The sequence below is a fragment of the Sprattus sprattus genome, assembly GCF_963457725.1.
Source record: "Sprattus sprattus genome assembly, chromosome: 1".
Classification (NCBI taxonomy): Eukaryota; Metazoa; Chordata; class Actinopteri; order Clupeiformes; family Clupeidae; genus Sprattus; species Sprattus sprattus.
This window is the reverse complement of record NC_137920.1, coordinates 45126182-45146003: the sequence shown is the minus strand read 5'-3', so window position 1 is coordinate 45146003 and position 19822 is coordinate 45126182. Positions and strand designations below refer to the sequence as shown.

Here is a 19822-nt window from a genome sequence, read left to right as displayed (position 1 = left end):
TGGAGAGCATGCCAAGACACATGAAAGTTGTGAGTTTAAATCAAGGTTATTCCACCAAATATTGATTTCTGAACTCTTCCTAAGTTAAAGCATTAGTATTGTGTAGTTTAAAAATGAATATGAGCTTGTTTTCTTTGCATTATTCGAGATCTGAAGACACTGCATCTTTTTTGCTATTTTGACCAATTGTCATTTTTCTGCAAATAAATGATCTAAATGACAATATTTTTATTTGAAATTTGGTAGGAATGTTGCCAGTAGGTTATAGAATAAAACTAAAATGTACATTTTACTTTAACACATACCAATAAATAGTAAAACCAGAGAAACTGAAAATTTTGAAGTGGTCTCTTAATTTTTTCCGCGGCTGTATTTGCGCCTCACACCCATGTTTCTTATACCCTCCCACCTCGTCGCGGTTTACACCCACAAAGCGTAAAAATGCACTTCTACTCAAATGCGCCTCCTTTGTAAATACCGTTTTATGTTTACGACCACTATTTTACGCCTGAAATGGGCGCAATCCTGTTAATAAATCAGGCCCTAAATGTTTAAGTCGAATTGTGAATAGAGTAAGCCCTTGTTCCAATCATGCCCCATTATTTCTCTCATGATTGTTTAAGGTCTATGTGAAGCAATTTAACATCATCCAGAAGTGATTGTGAACACTGAACCCAAGAATACCTAAGAGTTTGAGAAATTAAACTTTGCCTCAGGTTATGCAGCAAATGGTGTTACTTGATTACTATGGTTGCCTAGCTGCTGTGCTAGCTAGCTAGCTAAAGGAAACTTTTCTTAAATAACCTTAAACGGTTTAAATGACAGAGCTTCATTTGAGAGAGCTAGTTTTTTTTAGCTGTCTCCTCAGAATTATAATAGGAAAAGGGGAAAACCCTGAGTTCATATAGACACTAGCACACACACTAGCAGCTGCCAACTGTGAAGATGGTTTCCTATGCCCAAGAAAGCTGGGACAGTTTAAAAGCTACGATAGGTAGAAAGCTTCTGGGTGCCTAAAACAACTAATGTTCCGCATTTGCATTTTGCAATGTTGCTCTCATTTTGCTTTGTGTTATAAAACCAGTGCTCCTCTTTCCTTTACAGCAATGCACTTTCGCCCCTCCCTAAAATATTCAAGCAGGCCTAGTTTGTGGAGCATTATAATGTAGCCCTTAATGTTGGATGGATGCATGACCATCTCTGACGTGAGACTTCACCAACAAAGACATGCAAGAAAGTATGGAGTTAGATTTGTCTCAAAAATAACTGCAAATGCACAGAGGGTGATCTACAAATACATGACTTGAGTTGCACACGTGTTTTGCAATCCACAAATACAAATTTCCGATTTGTAACTTGTGTATTGGTTTTTACAAATATATGTGTATTTGTAAATATATCATTTTACATTTGTAAAACAAAAAGCCATTTGTGAAACTGAAAATTCAGTTTGTGATAAAAAAAAAGCCATTTGTGAAACTGAAAATTCTGTTTGTGAATCGTGTCTCAGCATTTGTGGATCAACAATCACACGTTCGTATTTTTGAGACATTCGTTCCGCAATTTTGAGACATTCTTTCCACAAATCCACGAACTCGTGAGCTCGTGATTCACGAGCACCATCCAGCAGATGACGCTGTTGTTCACTGATATATCTTTAGCTCGACTTAAGTGGGCCTTCAATTCTGCGGGAAAGCCTTCGAAATCATGGCCGGACAAGAAGAGCAGCCACCTTCCTTTGTTAGTACACAACGAATTTTCCTTGTCCTTTATTAAGATACATCTAGTATCATTATTAATCAATCAATCTTCAGTAGAGGTGATTAAGTCTACTACTATGTTGTGCTTCGAGACAACATTTGAATCGCTAACGCTTGGGTGTAACACATAGGAGTGACAGAGTAACTAACCGTTTAAAGTAGCCCACTTCAGCTTCAATAGCAAAATCTATTTTCAGGGTTTTCATGGACGCGTACTTACTGTTAATATTTCATGAGCGGAATTTCGTAGCGGAAACCTGTTAGCTCACGTTAGATGGTATTTGGTTGATATGCTTTGATCATTTGGTGGGAATGCTTTAACTTTCCTAGCTTGCTAGATATCCTAGCTAACATAGCGTTGCTGGTGAACGTTAGTTAACCATCTCCATTTGAGTTGAGTCATTTAGCAGAGAAGTAATGTAATGTTTGTTTATAATGTTTTTTTATTCAGTTGTCAGTGAGCCATGGTAAATGAGTAGTGGTTTGTTTTGGAGGATAAGACTCATGTAGGTAAAGTTTGCCTTTTATCTAACATTGAAATACTGATAGCAAGGTGGTAGATGTCATTTTTGTAAGTTAATGTTAGCTAATGAGTTACCTTGCCAGATACAATATTATATATATATAAGCCAAGATAAAAGTTTTCAAGAGTACAGCTGTCATTTGGGAGGGCTTCCTGTCATTCATTATAACAAAGAAACAGTTTTTAAGTCTGCTGGTTGCACAGACATGTACCAGTTGGCAACCAAGAGAACAGCTGTGAGTGTGTGTGTGTGTGGTGTGTAGTGTGGTTTGTGATCTTGTGTGCCTTTCTTGGGCATCTTTGCTGTTAAATGTGCTGTATAGCAGATAGGTTCTAGCCTGTTATATCTTGTACCACCTCCACCACTCTGCTTTTCATGATACTCCTGTGACTCTTAATTTTCAATGTTTTGTTGTGTTGCAGACAGGATATGTTGAAGAAGAGGCTGACTTTGCAGAGACTGTCTACAGATACACTCGTGGACATGCTACCTTATCCATCAGGAAACCATACAGTCAAGGGAGTTGAGCCAGACAGACAGCGAGACTGAAAAAGGGACAACTAAGTGCCAAACAACACAAGAGAATGCAAGGACACTATATACAGCAGTGTTGTTCTTAAAAAGACATCTTAGTGACAAACTGTTGTTCCCCTTGCACTAAACAATCTAGTTAGCTGAATTATAGGCGCCACTGAGGAGCCAACACTGGATCATTATGTCAACATTGCTGATGACTTGCATTTGAAAGTTTTCTGTTTGTCAAGACATTGTGTACCTTGATTCCAAGGGCTGTAAGCAGACAGAGTAAGGGCTGAGTGGCCTTAATCGGTTATTCCTTTTTTCTGTTTTGTACACTTTTATGTATCATATTTCATATTATTCATAAAGATTGTTTTTATGGTTCATCAGTGTTGTTTTCATTTGTGGAAGAATGAATGAATGAACGAACGAGCAAACAAATGGTCATTGGTGTAAGTGCAATAACTGCCTTTTATTGATACAAAGAAGGAGGTTTATTTGTCACATACATAGGAATGCTAACATAAAGCATGTAGTGAAATTTCGTTGGTGTTAAGCTTTTTCTGTGCGAGTGTGAAGAAAGAAAGATCAATAAATATTTTTCATAAATAGTAAGAGGGAATATAAAGTGATATGTGTGTACAGTCCATGTGCAAGTGTGAAAGAAAGTGTAATTGCAGTTTATGAAGTAATTTGTGTTCAGGATACAGAATGCTTGAGGAAAATTGCTCGTCCTCATTCTCTCTGTTCTGATCTTGTAGCAACAGAGACGTTTGCCTGACCTCAGTATTTCGAAAAGTCCCTGGTCAGGATGTTAGGAGTCCTTTACAATACTTTGGGCCCTGGTACATAGTCTTCTCTTGTAGGTCTCCTGCAGAATAGGGAGAGATGCTCTGATGGTGCGGTACTGCAGTTACAGCCTTTACAGTTCCCATACCAAGTGATGATGCTGTCAGGAAACTATTCACAGCTTCCTCAGCTGACGTACGAAGTACAGTCTTTGCCTTGATTTATTCAGTGAGTGCTGGGTGTTCAGTTTTCACAGTCCATGTTAGATCGTCAGTAAGGTGTATTCCCAGGTATGTCAAACTTGATCTAAATGACTTAACATAAACATGACATTATCGTATATTTGCCTCATTGTTCTTCTTGGACGCGGCAATGTATACAGCACTATTTAGAATCAATTTAGTCCACTTTTGAGGATGTTCGGATGTTTTCCTCTCTATCGGTAATGTTGAATCTAACCACGGGCGCCGCCACCTTTCCATTCTGTTGACAAAAAGCAGCTACCTCATTGGTGTAGATTAGAATGATCACTTGTCGAACCGTGCCGCCATTCGCGACCAAGATCCTATTACGCTCTGAAGAAACTAGTTCTGAATAAAATAAAGCAGATCGTAGTATTGACTGAAAATTCAGCGATGAACTTTTTTTTAGTATGTTAGCACGACTCGTTCTTTTTTATGAGCTAAAGATTGTGTAGATGCCAGACAGTGGAGCGGGTTGAAACGAAAACAGGGTTCACCTTATGGCCTAAAAGGCGAGGTAAAGATACATCAGTGAACAACAGCGCCATCTGCTGGATGGTGCTTGTGAATCACGAGCTCACGAGTTTGTGGAGGTGTGTGGATTTGCGGAACGAATGTCTCAAAAATACGAACGTGTGATGGTTGATCCACAAATGCTGAGTCACGATTCACAAACAGAATTTTCAGTTTCACAAATGGCTTTTTTTTTCACAAACTGAATTTTAAGTTTCACAAATGGCTTTTTGTTTTACAAATGTAAAATGATATATTTACAAATACACATATATTTGTAAAAACCAATACACAAGTTACAAATCGGAAATTTGTATTTGTGGATTGCAAAACACGTGTGCAACTCAAGACATATTTGTAAATCACCCTCTGTGCATTTGCAGTTATTTTTGAGACAAATCTAACTCCATAGAAAGGCGTGCAGATGTTTCTGGGAGATTGAGAGGGAGAACTAAAACATGGGAGAGGACGAACGATGCCATAGCCTACCATTTGTTCCTCTTGCCTTATACGTGGTTGGTTGCGGGAAGTGTTGAACGCATATGCAATGAATGATATTAGCCAACTGTAATTATGCCCATTATTTGATTTAAATAATACAATTCTATAACAGAAGATAAGTAAGAAATAAAGGCCAGCCCCTCATACAAGCCTGTCCCAAAGGCTGTGCATTGTGCAGCCTAAGTAAATAAAAGACCCCGGCCACAATGTGAGGATTTACGGTAATATCTTAAATGCTGTAAACGCAAACAAAGACCTCAACAGCACACCATAGCCTTAAAGTTATTATAACTATGTGATGTGTACCTTATGCAGGGCATGTGATGAATGTTATTAGAACAGTGTGACGTGTACCTTATGCAGGGCGAGATGTTATTAGAACAGTGTGATGTGTACCTTATGCAGGGCGAGATGTTATTAGAACAGTGTGATGTGTACCTTATGCAGGGCGAGATGTTATTAGAACAGTGTGATGTGTACCTTATGCAGGGCGAGATGTTATTAGAACAGTGTGATGTGTACCTTATGCAGGGCGAGATGTTATTAGAACAGTGTGATGTGTACCTTATGCAGGGCGAGATGTTATTAGAACAGTGTGATGTGTACCTTATGCAGGGCGAGATGTTATTAGAACAGTGTGATGTGTACCTTATGCAGGGCGAGATGTTATTAGAACAGTGTGATGTGTACCTTATGCAGGGCGAGTGATAAATGTTATTAGAACAGTGTGATGTGTACCTTATGCAGGGCAAGTGATGCATTTTCCTCTTCCATGGCCTGGCTTCTCCCTCTCAGGTGTTCCACCTCATTCATGTGATAGGTGAGAGCCTCATTGAGCCTCATATTCTCCTTGAACACTGAGCAAGATGCATCGTCTAGTTGCCTGCTCAAATATGCAAGAGAAAGAATGGAACAGGATTTTATTAGCACTTCAATCAGAAAAGATCTTTGTTATAGTTTAAATTCATTGGTGTGGCTTTAATCAGAAAATATCTTTGTTATAGTTTAAATTCATTGGTGTGGCTTCAATTAGAAAATATCTTTGTTATAGTTTAAATTCATTGGTGTGGCTTCAATCAGAAAAGATCTTTGTTAAAGTTTAAATGTATGGGTGTGTCTTCTCAGAGCGGGGATCATCCATATGAAGGCCATCCATATCTACTGCAGGTTTGCTGGTGGCTGACCAGGCTATGGTGGCAAAGGGGCAGCGGCTGCAGAAGAAAGTCGGCCTAAGAATAAGAGGTGATGGCTGGATCTCCTTATGCATTTATGTCAGTAGCTTGCGTTTCCCACTGGCGGTGGTCAGTGTTGCAGGAAGACAAAACCTGCTTTACAGTTTTTCTCCATTGCTTTTGGTAATTTCTAGGGCTGTGAAACGATTCAAATTTGTAATCAAATTAATCACAGGTTTCTGTGGATTAATCATGATTAATCACATATTTTTCTCTGTATATTTCTGTGAGAAAAAGATGTATGACAAAAGACGGATATAAACATTTAAAATGTTTTCTTTTTTTATTCATAAAAAGCTAAAATAATGGTGCTGCAAATGCTGCAAAGCAATAATCTTTGCTATTCCATATTGGACATTAAAAGCCAATTTATACTTCGGTAGACGACACTTTTGAAAAGGTCGCCGACACAAATTACGTCATGGACGACACTTTAAACCGTCGTTTTGAAGTGTCGGCTACTTGGAGAAATTTCTACTGCCGCTGAAGTCGTCACAAAGTGTCGCGCAAGTGTGATTGGCTAGATACAACTGGCCCCGGTGCCTGCTATTATGACGAGCCCCTGTCAGTGGCATTAGGTAGATGGACTCTGTAGTGCAAGCTAGTTTACTAGTCAGGCATGAGGCGCGAACACACACCATTGGCGAATATATATCAACAATATTTTGGATTTTACGAATTAGTTACTTCGGTTATTGTATTGGGAAAGTAGACAGGTCAACGAGAAAGCGATCAGAAACATGGATAGTGCTTTGACTCGCTGTAACGTAAACAGACGGTCAAAGTGCTGAAACATTTTTAAAACACTGATGAAAAGAATTATTTGGTGCAGCAGCACACACAGCAGCTTTACCCACATCTGAAAAACTCATACACAATTAAACAGGTGCTCGGCGGCGACCTGCCTCAGAAAGTATAACAACCTGTTCAATAATGGCTCGTCAGTTAGAAGGATAGGAGTTGTGCGTACAACGTTATTGCTACGTCCCTGTAGTTGTAAATAGCTCGCAGGCAATGATGAGATATGACCAGGCAAAACTTCTGTCTGGCTAGGGGACTACCCAGTGTTCCGAAAGCTCAATATTTCAAAAAATTGTCCGAAATATCTTTACCAATTAAACCCTCTGTTCCGAAATGCCTTTGTTCCAACCAGTGGTGGGGTGGCAAAAAGTGCGTGTGCAAGGTGAAGAATGCAAGAGGTCAGTTCACTGGAGGAATTTTCATGTTTTAGCCTACACATAGGCCTAAACAAGGAAGCTGGAAGTGCAGGCTCTGGCATAATTTAGGCATATAACTTTTCCTAGGCAATATTTGTTAACTTAGCCTACTCTGGTTTTGAATAAAGGGTGCCACTCTTGAGAAGGAAATCACCGGCAGATTGTCGCAGGACATTACGCAGATAAGCACTGACAAAGCATGCATGCGCAATGCACATCATAGGCCTGATTTATTCAATGCAATGCCATTTTGGAAAGTGTTGTGTGTGTGTCTGCTGGTAACAAGAGGTAGGCTAATCAGCGAATGTTGCATTTTTTTCGCCAACTTTATTAGGAGACGGGCAAACCCTGTCTCTGCGCTTAAACTGCGTCCTCCACATGAGAAAGTGGAGTCGCCTGGAGATGAGAATTGCGAGTCTTAAAGGCGATTACAATCCAGGGTTCTGCACGCTGCGGCAGCTGGGCAGCAGTTCAGATCTTGGTCCACAACTGTGTTTGACTTGTTTTGAAAACATACATTTTACCTAGGCTATCATCATTGCAAATCTGAATATGACAAAAATACCAAAGAAAATAAGAACTTAGGCTATTAATTTCATTGTATCGTGTTTTAATAGTTTATGTAGTGTATGTTAGATTAGCATATACTTTTATTATAGCTTTCTTCCTCCACAAATAATACCTACCTGATTAGCTAGATAGACGGCACGCGCCGTTGATTTTCAAAAAGTAGAATGTAGTGGCAGAAAAATGTCGTTAGCGCCTCTCCCATTATGACGAACTCGGCGACTGTTCGCCTGAAGTATAAACACACCTGTCCTGGAAGACACTTTTTTTTTGTGTCGGCGACCTTTTCAAAAGTGTCGTCTACCGAAGTATAAATTGGCCTTTATACATCTAAAATGATGATCCTTATGTAATGATATGGCTTTGTATCAAATCACCGGTTATTGGCAGTGTTGCCAACTTTTCTGTGATGCAAGTAGCTGTTAGCTCTCTGAAAGTCGCCAGAAGTCGCTAGATGACGTAATCAACTAATTTGCATAATATGCGCAATATGCAATTCTGAGTGCGGTATCACTAATATTTTTCCCACGAATACAAAGTTCTAATATTTTGCTGTTATTGAGTCAGACTGGCCGTGCAGGTGCTGTGTGAGTGGAGAGGAGACCATGACAGCCCTTGCTGTTCTCAGCTCTCGTGAGATCAGTTGTAACGTGAGAGCAGGGTATGCGAGATGCTTTTTCAGTGCTTTGTCAACACAATAATCCACCAAATGACAAAAAAAAGTCTCTAGATTTGTCGCTAGTAGTGATGCGCGAGAGGGCGTTATTTTAACCCGACCCAAGACATTTTCCAAACCGCCCCGCCCGACCCGTGGGGAATTCTGAAGCGGCCCGCCCGCCCCGCCCAATTTGACCCGCAAAAAAATAAAAATAATAATAACAAATAAAATAAAAAGCCTCGGGATGAGGGTTATGCCTAATTTAACACGTAACTAAATGAGAAGGATTTGCGCTAAATTCGCATTATTGTGAAACTTCAACGGCAGGTCTACATCAAACAACAACAACAACGACAGCTTTACGCAATTATTTATTGAAGAACTGTTAACAAATGCGTGGAAGACATAGCCTATGTCTATCTATGATGTTATTGGAGTCCTCCTAGAAGTTTTGGCGGTGCAAACAAAAACTATGGATGGCGTGTTGGGATAAACTAACCGGAGCTGTATCTTAAACTATACCATTCTAAAAGGTAACATAATTTTACAAAATATAAAGTATAGAATAAAATGTGAGGTGGACACCCAGGTTATGTAGCCTAACTCAGACGACTAGCAGGAGTGGGAGCTTTGAGTGCAATAACTTTGTGACAGTGGGATGTATGCAATTGATAAGATAAGATTCTGTAGGCTAACGCAAAATTGCGATTTCACCTATGTATTCCAAAAGCTCCGGGTTGCGGGTTTTGACTATTTTGACCGGCCCCACCCGAACCCGCGATACCCATCCGGCCCGCGGGTGCCCGCGGGTAATTGGGTAACCCCCGCATCACTAGTCGCTAGTCGCTTGTTGCTAATTAAGTCGCCAAGGGGGTCTGAAAAGTCGCCAGATATAAAGACGAAGTCGCTAAGTTGGCAACACTGGTTATTGCTCTCAGGTTGTGCCTTATGCATACTGTTGTGTTCTGTAATACTGTTGTATATTGTGCTACCACTAGGAGGCACTGTTCCGCAATCAATCCTAGCTAATTTACGTACATAGAGCAGAAGAAGAGCAAACCTCAATGCTACCAGTCACTTTCATGCTGCTGACAGTTCTCAGTAAAGAGTGTTAATATCATCCTGCTTGTCGTTATTCTGAAGCTTCACTACACCACACATACCTTGGGATATCCAGGAACAGGTTGCCCGTTCACAAAATGCTATAAAGATTAAAATAAAAAAAAGTTCATAATGGCCTTTTGGGACCATTGGGACCAAGATTGATACAGTATATTAAGCTAGCTCGTTTGCTATTGCTAGCTAAGATAGCTAAGTGTGCAACCTTACAGACAGCATTTTGACAGTAACATTAACATTTTATTTTAACATTAACACATTTGTTGGAGAGACTAGTAATGTACTTGTAGTCGTTATAATACTAGTTGACATGAACCATAACTGTTTGGGGGTGTTCTCTCAACTAGATAGTTAGCATAGTTCGCTACATATTTACTTTGGAGCAGACATGTGTGTTTGTTGATCTTTGATACATTGAGTTGGGAGCGGGGTCTCCCATTCTGTTAAATCCACAGCGGGCTCCTTTCCTCCTTTGTTTTGGGCTTTAGAAATGCGGAAAAAAACGACGTGTCGATCTAAAATCTCAGGGTACCTTGTGACAGATCTACAAGTCCCGTATGAACACCGTTTCACCATGCTCATCAGCAGGGCCGCTGACAGGTTTGGCTGGGCCCGGGACAAAATTCTCTCAATGAAGGATGGCCGGCCCTCGCACGCCGAAATGTGGACCGGCCCACAATAATTAATCCCAACTTCATGGGGGTCCAGTTATGCCCCCCCCCATTCCAGGGCCAGTCCAGGACCCGGGACAACGTACCCGTTTGTCCCCCCCTGTCGGCGGGCCTGCTCATCAGACCTCGAGGTTGTCTGACCGTCTTCTTTTATATTAGTAGAGGTTGCTCAGGTAGGATTGGACGAGGGCCGTTCTAGGGAGGAGTTTCGCGAACGGTCAATTGTGGGTTTATTGGAAGCTCATTCGGCATATGCGTTAAATGAGTAAAAAAAAAATAACGCATTAATCATGTAAATTAATCATAACGCTGCGCGACGGTTTAGTCAGAGGTTTTTACTTCTGTTTTTTTTTTCTTTTTCTGTTTGCCGATTTTCAGTCAACGATTCCCGGGACACTGAAACACCAGGGTGCACGAAATTTGGTGGGCATGTAGCCCCACCAGATTAGCGTGGAACCATTGATTTTCTTTTTGATCCGTTGCACCCCCGTCGGACTGGAGCCCTTTTAAAGAGGGTGGGGCGAATCAGTTTTCTGTGAATAAGTCGAAAACCGTAGGGCTTAGGAGGACCGCATTTTTTTTTTATGTTGGTCTTAAGAGGCCACGTCAACCATTCCACTACCACTTATTTCATGTATAGCGCCACCTAGTTACAAATGAAAAAGCAAAAATGGAGTGTTGTAAAAATGTTAATTGTAAGTTGACAAGGTCAGAACTGCACGAAATCGGAGGTGTGGGATCATTATGACATCTTCTGACTGCACGTTAAGTTTCGTGGAATTCCGTTCACGGGGGGGCATGCAATAAATTGATTTATATGGTTGTACACCAACTGGCCTGTAGGTGGCGTGACACAGTTTTCTTCTAATATCCCGAGAACCGTAGGGCCTTGGAGGGCTGAATTGTTCTTGTATGTTTGTGTTAAGGGGCCATGTCAACCCATACCATAACCAGTCATTAAATGTATAGCGCCACCTAGTTAAAAATGAAAAAGCAAAAATGAGGTGTTTTAATCGAATATATGTCAAAGTGCTCGATTAATTACCAAATTTGCCAGGGACATCAAGCCTATAACTGTCCATCTTTGGTAGAGTTTTTGTCCATGGATGGAGCAAAATGGCTCTGTAGCACCCCCTAGAACATTGCAAAAAAACCTGCGCATTGGGGTTATTTTGGCGTAGCTTGACGGAATTCGGTACACGTCTTCATCATGCTTGGACGCACCAAAAAGTCTCTTGACGCCATGGTGGCAGGTCCACAGGAACTCGGCCATTTTGAGTGGAAGATGCGTTTTGACGGCGTTTGCACACCTTGCATCTGATCGAACTCCGACAGATTTAATGGTAACGCCTTGAAATATGGTCAGGCTTCTCTTCAGCCATGGGCGACTAAAAGTTATATTGGATTTTCTCATTAGTCGGAAGGTGTGGGCGTGGCAGACCCTCAAACTTTGTCAACTTGTTAGTGCTTGCCACAAAACACAAAGTCTCTTATAATTCAATCGCATGTATCTCAAAGTGCTCGAAAAATTACCAAATTTGCCAGGGACATCAAGCCTGTGACCGTCTATCTTCAGTAGTTTTTGTCCATGGATGGAGCTAAATGGCTCTGTAGCGCCCCTCAGAACATTGCAAAAAAACCTGTGCATTGGGGTTATTTTGGCGTAGCTTGACGGAATTCGGTACACGTCTTCATCATGCTTGGACGCACCAAAAAGTGTCTTCATGCCATGGTGGCAGGTCCACAGGAACTCGGCCATTTTGAGTGGAAGATGCGTTTTGACGGGGTTTACACACCTCGCATCTAATCGAACAACTCCGACAAATTTAATGGTAACGCCTTGAAATATGGTCAGGTTACTCTTCAGCCATTGGCAACTAAAAGTTATAGAAGATTTTCTCATAAGTCGGAAGGTGTGGGCGTGGCAGACCCTCAAACTTTGCCAACTTGCCAGTGCTTGCCACAAAACACAAAGTCTCTTATAACTCTTGCGAACATTGTTTGATCCAGAGAAAATGTCTTAGGGTGGACGCTGGCCCGAACCCGTACATATGCCTGTACATATGCCTGACTGATATCACCTATAGCGCCACCTGTTGGTGGTTGGAAACTTCACTTTGTTTTCCACACCTCTTTATGTGACCTGTTTTAACAAACTACATTGCAAAAGAAAAATATACCAAAACAATCCACAAAAAAGTAGTACACAAAACATTACATTACCAAATCATCAAAATCTATCACAAATAATTCCTTTAATACATAAAAATGAAACACAAACCAATTTACACACACAAAACACATAAAAACACACAAACATACTGACAACCATGACTCATTCTATGCCAAAACCTACTGAACCTACTGTCATATTTTGTAACGCTTTGCGTTACGTCTAGTTTTCACAGCTCTAGTAATTTCACGAAACAAAAATGACACGTGCAAACCTTAAAACCACTGGGCACTTGTTCATAACAGATTGGAATTTATCATTCCTTTAATCACATTGCAATTGTATTTGCACATCCTTGTAAATGATAAGTACAATTGCCTACAGTTTGCACAAATTTCAAATGATGTACTGTAGTACATCTTTGAAAATGGTTAGGTTCAATTGCCTTCCGTTAGCCCAATTACCAATTGAATATATCTTGCTGGTCTTAACTGACTGTTGTTTCTCAGTCAAGTCGCTGTTCTCTGCAAAACATGTTGGAATAATTTCCTTGTGTACATCATCACCTGCAAAATAGTTCACTCCACTGTCAAAATCTTTCAGGCACATAATACCATGAAAAACATCAAGCTATTTACTGTAATATGGATCTCTTGGATCATCAGCTTACAGTAATTTTCAGGTGCAACTAGAACTTTACTAATCAAGGGGGAGATTCACACATCCGATCACCAATCACGCAGTAAGTTTAGTTAGCTGACAGGTCCTATCCAGGAGTATAAATGCTTCCATCAAATATCTAGAGCTTGACCAAGTTCAGTACAATTTATGAACATGGAAGCACTTGGCCAGGGAAACAACCAAGGGCAACTGCCTGTTCGAGGAAGAGGAGGAAGAAAAAGAGGAGCAACGGTGGATGTCCCAGGCCAGTGCGGGGGCAACATCACCATGTGTGATGCCATTTTAGAGAATGGTGTAGTCAACCACATTCCCAGTCTTGGCCCATACAATACCCAGAAGCTCCAGGTTGTGTTGTTAGTGTAGGCTATACATAATTTTAGTTTTGATGTGCTTATTGTATGACAGTATATTGTGCTGTACACATTTTCTGTTACTGTAACCACAATGTATGGCAATAACTGTAACAATTTCCATGGCAGTATGTGTGCTACATAGTAGGCTACGCTTGAATTATTACAGTGCATGAAATGCCCTGTATTGTTATTCCTAGGCTTCTTCTTCTTCTTCTTCTTATTCTTGTTACCTTTTTCTGCGATTAATTCAGCCCGAACCACTTAACGTAGAAACTTCATTCAAACTTTGTCGCGTAGGTCTTGCAAACGACACTTATGCTATGTATTTTTCACTTTTCTAAACTTTATACTTTTTAAGATATTAAAGAAAAACGAATATAAATTTCTCCCATTGACTTACATTGGGCCATTATGACATCATAATAGGGTCTTTAAACTGGCTTGCACCTGTGCTTTACTCTGCCGTGCTAAGGCAAAAGACCGTAACTTCAAGTTTGGTCAAAAATGAGTTTTTGACGTATTTGTAAAATATCTGCAGTAATTAAACAAATGTACTGATATTAAATGTACTACTAACATGACATTATCAAATTAAAGCCAGTGACATCAGTATTTTGGTTGATTTCACGATGTATAGGCTACCGACAGTTAGCATACCAAGCTAGGTAGCATTACCATTAGAATTGCATGGCAGATATGCTAAGCTATCGGGCTATTCCCCCACCCAGTGCCTGTGGCTAGTCCGAAAAAGGTGCATCTAAATCGGGTAACTTCGCTTGGCGAGCGGGGGCATGTGGAGGGGGAAAATGGGCCTCATTCTCTATCGTTCTCTCTCTCTCTCTCTCTCTCTCTCTCTCTCACACACACACACACACACACACACACACACACACACACACACACACACACACCCCAATGGACTGACATAGATGTTTTATGTGTTTCATGTGACAATTCAAGTTCATTGTTTTATGTGCTTAATGTGATAATTCAATGGTGTGTGTGTGTGTGTGTGTGTGTGTGTGTGTGTGTGTGTGTGTGTGTGATAATCATTGTATTGGTAATTGTGATAAATGAAATAGTATTACTACTGATTAATTAATAGGGTCATTATTCCATTGTTATCATACCACTGAGCTTTAACATAGAAGTTACTGCCTTCTGCCTTAGTATGCTTCACTGACACCTGTGCCAAATCCAAAGAACCTCTTCTCTCTCTGTCCCTCTCAATTTAACTGTAACTAGGAACATTAAGACACCATCCATTCTCTATTTTTTTTTCTCTCCATCTCTCCATCTTTCTCTCTGTCAACTTTCTCTCACACTCAATCTCTCTTCTTCACTCCATTTTTATCTCCTTTTTTCAATATTTTCACTCTCTCTTTATCTCTTCATCCAGAGCCACTCTTGTTCACTCTTCTTTCCTTCTTCCACTCTTCATTCCTTTCTTATTTTCTTCTTCCATTTTTCTTTCCTTCTTCCACTCTTCTTGCCTTTCTTTTTTCCTTCATCCACTCTTCTTTCCTTCTTCCACTTTTCTTTCCTTTCTTCACTCTTCTTTCCTTCTTACACTCTTCTTTCCTTTCTTCTTTCCTTCTTTCACTCTTCTTTCTTTCCTTATTTCCTTCTTCCACTCTTCTTTCCTTCCTTCACTCTTCTTTCCTTTCTTCTTTCATTATTTCACTCTTCTTTCTTTTCTTCTTTCCTTCTTCCACTCTTCTTTCCTTTCTTCACTCTTCTTTCTTTTCTTCTTTCCTTCTTTCACTCTTCTTTCCTTTCTTCTTTCCCTCTTCCACTCTTCTCTCCTTTCTTCACTCTTCTTTCCTTTTGTCTTTCCTTCTTCCACTCTTCTTGCCTTTCTTTTTTCCTTCATCCACTCTTCTTTCCTTCTTCCACTTTTCTTTCCTTTCTTCACTCTTCTTTCCTTCTTACACTCTTCTTTCCTTTCTTCTTTCCTTCTTTCACTCTTCTTTCTTTTCTTCTTCCTTTCTTAACCTTTGCATTTCATGCACTGGTATTTCCTTCAGGAAATGCATTTTCTAGTTCTTTTTTCTGTTTGATACACAAAGTATTCTGGAAAGAAAACATCTACTGCAGTAAACATTCAGTGTCAAAGGACTGAGCCAAGATTGAAATGTGCACTTGAGGGATATATCTATGGTCCGCTGCCATACTGACAAAACCTCTTAAAGTTTTGACCCTGCAGAGTTTAAACAATGCCAAAGGGACATTTCATTTTGGGGGCACTGACTATTTGTATGAGAAAAGGAATTTGTTTTGACTGATGAGTTGTCTGCTTTGGGAGAGATATGACCTTTTACAGGTGTGCCTTAGTGTTTTGCTAAACCATCTAGGTCATTTTGGCAAATGTATTTAAACCCTGAGAATGTGCTTTTGTTTCGAGAGATGTGCCACAGCAATCGAGAAGGAACCTTACATTTTTGGGGCAATGACTATTCATATGAGAAAATAATTTGGTTTTGAAGCTTGGGTAAACTGTTTTGGGTGAGATATGACCTTTTAAAGGTGATCTATGTAATTGTGCTGAATCATTTTGCCAAATGCACTAAGATTTTTGAGAATGTCATTTCTGTTTCGTGAAATGACCCAAAGCAATGGAGAAAGACTGTAATACAGCACCAGTTTGGACACACCTTCTCATTCAATGTTTTTTCTTTATTTTGATTATTTTCTACATTGTAGATTAATACTGAAGACATCAAAACTATGAAAGAACACATATAGAATTATGCTGTATGTAACAGGACCGAGCGTGTGCAGGTGCTTCTGGCCAAAACTCAGAGGCAGAGAATGTTTAACAAAAAAGATTTTGTATTTAAAAAAGGCTCGATCAAGCAAAATACCCGTCAAGATGCCAACCAGTGAAGTGGAAAAAAAATAAACAAAATTCACTTGTATTGAATGGCTTAGAGGGTTGAATATCCGAAATGAAATAAGCCTCGTTATGAATTCATATTTAACACAATAATGTGTTTAACAAAACATGCTTCACATTGTAACCTTGTAATGAAAAGTCTTATTTCATTTCAAACCCAAAGATCCTCGTGCTAGCAGGAAAGTGAATGGGAAATATTCACGACAGCTTCATTGTGTTAGCAGGAAAGTGAATGGGACATACTCACACGACAGCTTCATTGTGAGCACGCTCAGCCAACTGGGCAATCCTCTGCTCCGCTTCCTTCTCTAGGCGGACCTGACAAAAGAGTACATTCAGGATTTTCTCTCTTTCATTTCTGTCAGTCTTCTGATATTCTTTTATTCATTTTCTTCTCCATCTTCTCCTTCATTGAAGTTCATTCCACAGGACACATACTGCCAACTTCCACAACTGTTCCAATACCCTACAGAGCTGCATGCCCTACATTTATTGGCAAAGTGTCTGTTGTCAACATACTGAACACCCAGTCTAGAATGCCTGGAAAAAAAAACGACTGAATTTCTACTAAAAATAAACTAAATCATCTTATGATTTACTACCTTTACAATCCCAGGGACACTGTCAGTAATTGATTTCAACATACCTTTTCAATGAAAAACTTGTGCTCCATTCTTGCTAGCATCTCTTTGTGCTCCTTATTTTCAACGTACATGTTTTCTTTAATCTGATTGAAAGAAAAAATATGTTCAACACCCTTGACAGGCATACTCTAAAAAAGGATTATAACTATTGTCCTACATACATTGTTAAGGTCCTGTTCCATTTGGGCTTTCTGCTTGCGAAATTCCTTAATCGTCTTCAGCTCTCCCTGGATCATACGAAACTCATTGAGTCTCTTCTTGAATTTCTCTTCCATATCATTGACCATTTGGGTGTATTCAGCAACCTAGTACAACAAAAAATACATCCAACAAGACCATAGTTTAATGGGGATGCCATAACAGATCACCAAAGGGAACAACTTAAGCCTCTGGAGTAGAGATGCGCGGTTGGCGGTCGCAGCCGCGGACGACGTGCCAAAAAATAATATTTTAATTCAAATCGGGCGGGTGGCGGTTTAACCAACGAAATTCAAAATATATACACATTGTTAAATGTCGTTACCTAATCCAATTTTCATCAGGCAGTAAATTGGCCTAGTTCCGTGTATGCATACAGCAAAATAGTTTAAATGAAGTGACGATCCATCCCATGTCGCATCTCCTTGCAGCGCCGCAAACCTGCAAGCTATGAGTCAGCTGTCAGTATTGAAAGAAGCCTTAACGTCTCGTAGATGAAACTGCCTGGGTTATTTTGTTTCGTGAGGCTATTAGTTATATTTTAAAACAGCCAGTCATTGTAGCCTACAACTCGTGGAATAAGGAATTTCAAAGAGATGATGGAGTGATTTGACTCAAAAGTGACATTGGGCATTGGCAGCGCGAGATGTTCAGAACAAGTTAAACTTATAGCTCAGTAACATCAACAGCTAAGAAAGCAGGTAAGACTCGGAAAACTTTGATTTGCAAGGCAAGCAGGCAAGTGTTGGGGTTGTTATAGTATATAGCCTACAATGCGGTGAAATTTCAGAATTAATAGGATCGAGTCGGCGTTTCCTTAATAGGCTTTCTTTCATTTTGCAAAAAAACTAAAAAACAGTAGGCTATATTACCATATTAAAATGGTGTACCAAATTGCGTTTTATTACTATGATAAAAAATTGTAGGCCTAATAGCCTATGGTAAGGTCAGGTTTGCCGATGTGCTTGGCTATTTATTTATTTGTCTCCCTATGCATCGATCGGAGACAGACGTCACTTCACTGATAATATTCTGGGGATAGGCTACAACATAGCCAATAGGCTATCATACTAGGGACTTTATCCTTTAAATATCTTTTGCGGCATTGGATCAGTCTCCTTTCAAGAACATGCAAGAACTTTCTAGCCTCGCGTCAGCCTCGCGTCAGCAGCGCCTGTACCTAAAAACAACAGGCGCGGATTGTGGACGGGTGCGGTTTTGAAAATTGGTCAAAAAAAATTGGTGCAGATGGATGGCGGACGGATCATGCGTTTTGTGATGCGGTTGCGGATGAAATAATAGCCCATCCGCGCATCTCTACTCTGGAGAGCACAATGTCCACTCTAAGCTGTTCAAAAATCACGCAGATAATTCTGCAAATGTTTCTTATACAAACATGACAAAGTATCCTTGGAAACTAGTCTGGGAAGTCCCGCCCCTCTTCTTCCGGCCAATTTGATTTTGCCTTCAGAATCGGTCTGGCGAGGCGGCTATACAAACTTAGTTCAGCATTGTAAGGATCCTTGGAGCCAATCACAAACTGGCTATTGGCAACCTGGCGCGCCATTGGCGGATTTAAACTATCCACGACTACGTAACAAAAGCGACGGCAAAGAGAGAAGCACAGCAAAACTTCGATACTGCTCTTGCGGCTGTCTTGGATGATTTCAAAGGCAAGTTTTCTTTGAAAATAGAACAGAAACTTGCCCTGGAACAATTCATACAGAAAAAATATGTGTTTGCTTTATTACCGATCGTATAGTATCGTTGGTCTGATTGGTTAAAGGAGTGTCCAATTACGTGACTGAAGTGGACCTCCATTGAGTAGTTTGCCAGACTAACTGAGCAAATGAAATGCAGTGAAGGGGCGGGGAATTCCCAGACAACTTGGAAACCTGAATTTATCTACTTTCAAAAGTATGGTTTTCATTAGAATGTTTTCCTGCTGGCCAAAAGTCCCGAAGAAGACCAAATGACAGGAGAGAAGGCCAAATGCCAGGAGAGTATAACACTAGCTACACAATTACACAATCTGAAGAACTTCTACAGATACCACCAAACCACCAGACATTGACATACCACCAGACATTGACTACAAATTTGACATTTCTACAGAGGGTCGTGGAGCCACGTCGTCCATGTTATTTATAGTCAAAGTGCAAGATCTATAAGGAAGAAACAGTCAAGCTGCAATGCTGCAACGTTTGTCATTTCTGCAAATGTAGGATTCATTAACAAAAGCCATTTTCAAGGGCAGATTTCACCAGAAAAAAACATTTCTAACGTTGATGATGTTTTGACAATATTTATTTTGCACTTTTTGTTTGATGATTCCAATCCCTTGAACAGTGGTGTATATGTCCGCACATAACTTTCTATACATTAAAGGAAGTGAGGTCATATCAAGGAAGTGAGGCCATATCTGACTGTTCTTTCTATACATTAAAGGAAGTGAGGTCATATCTGACTGTTCTTTCTATACACTAAAGGAAGTGAGGCCATATCTGACTGTTCTTTCTATACACATAAGGAAGTGAGATCATATCTGACTGTTCTTTCTATTCA

General features: G+C 40.1%; 1 protein-coding gene across 1 annotated transcript in view; it reads right to left on the bottom strand.

The window, feature by feature from the left end:
* Positions 1-19822, bottom strand: part of bbof1a (basal body orientation factor 1a) — a gene marked incomplete at its 5' end in the record, with an annotated part of 77142 nt that overhangs the window by 31512 nt on the left and 25808 nt on the right. The window contains 4 exons of the mRNA XM_080844529.1: positions 5587-5731; positions 16663-16733; positions 17062-17142; positions 17221-17364. Coding sequence (XP_080700655.1) covers positions 5587-5731; positions 16663-16733; positions 17062-17142; positions 17221-17364 — 441 coding nt within the window. The remainder of the gene's footprint in view (positions 1-5586; positions 5732-16662; positions 16734-17061; positions 17143-17220; positions 17365-19822) is intronic.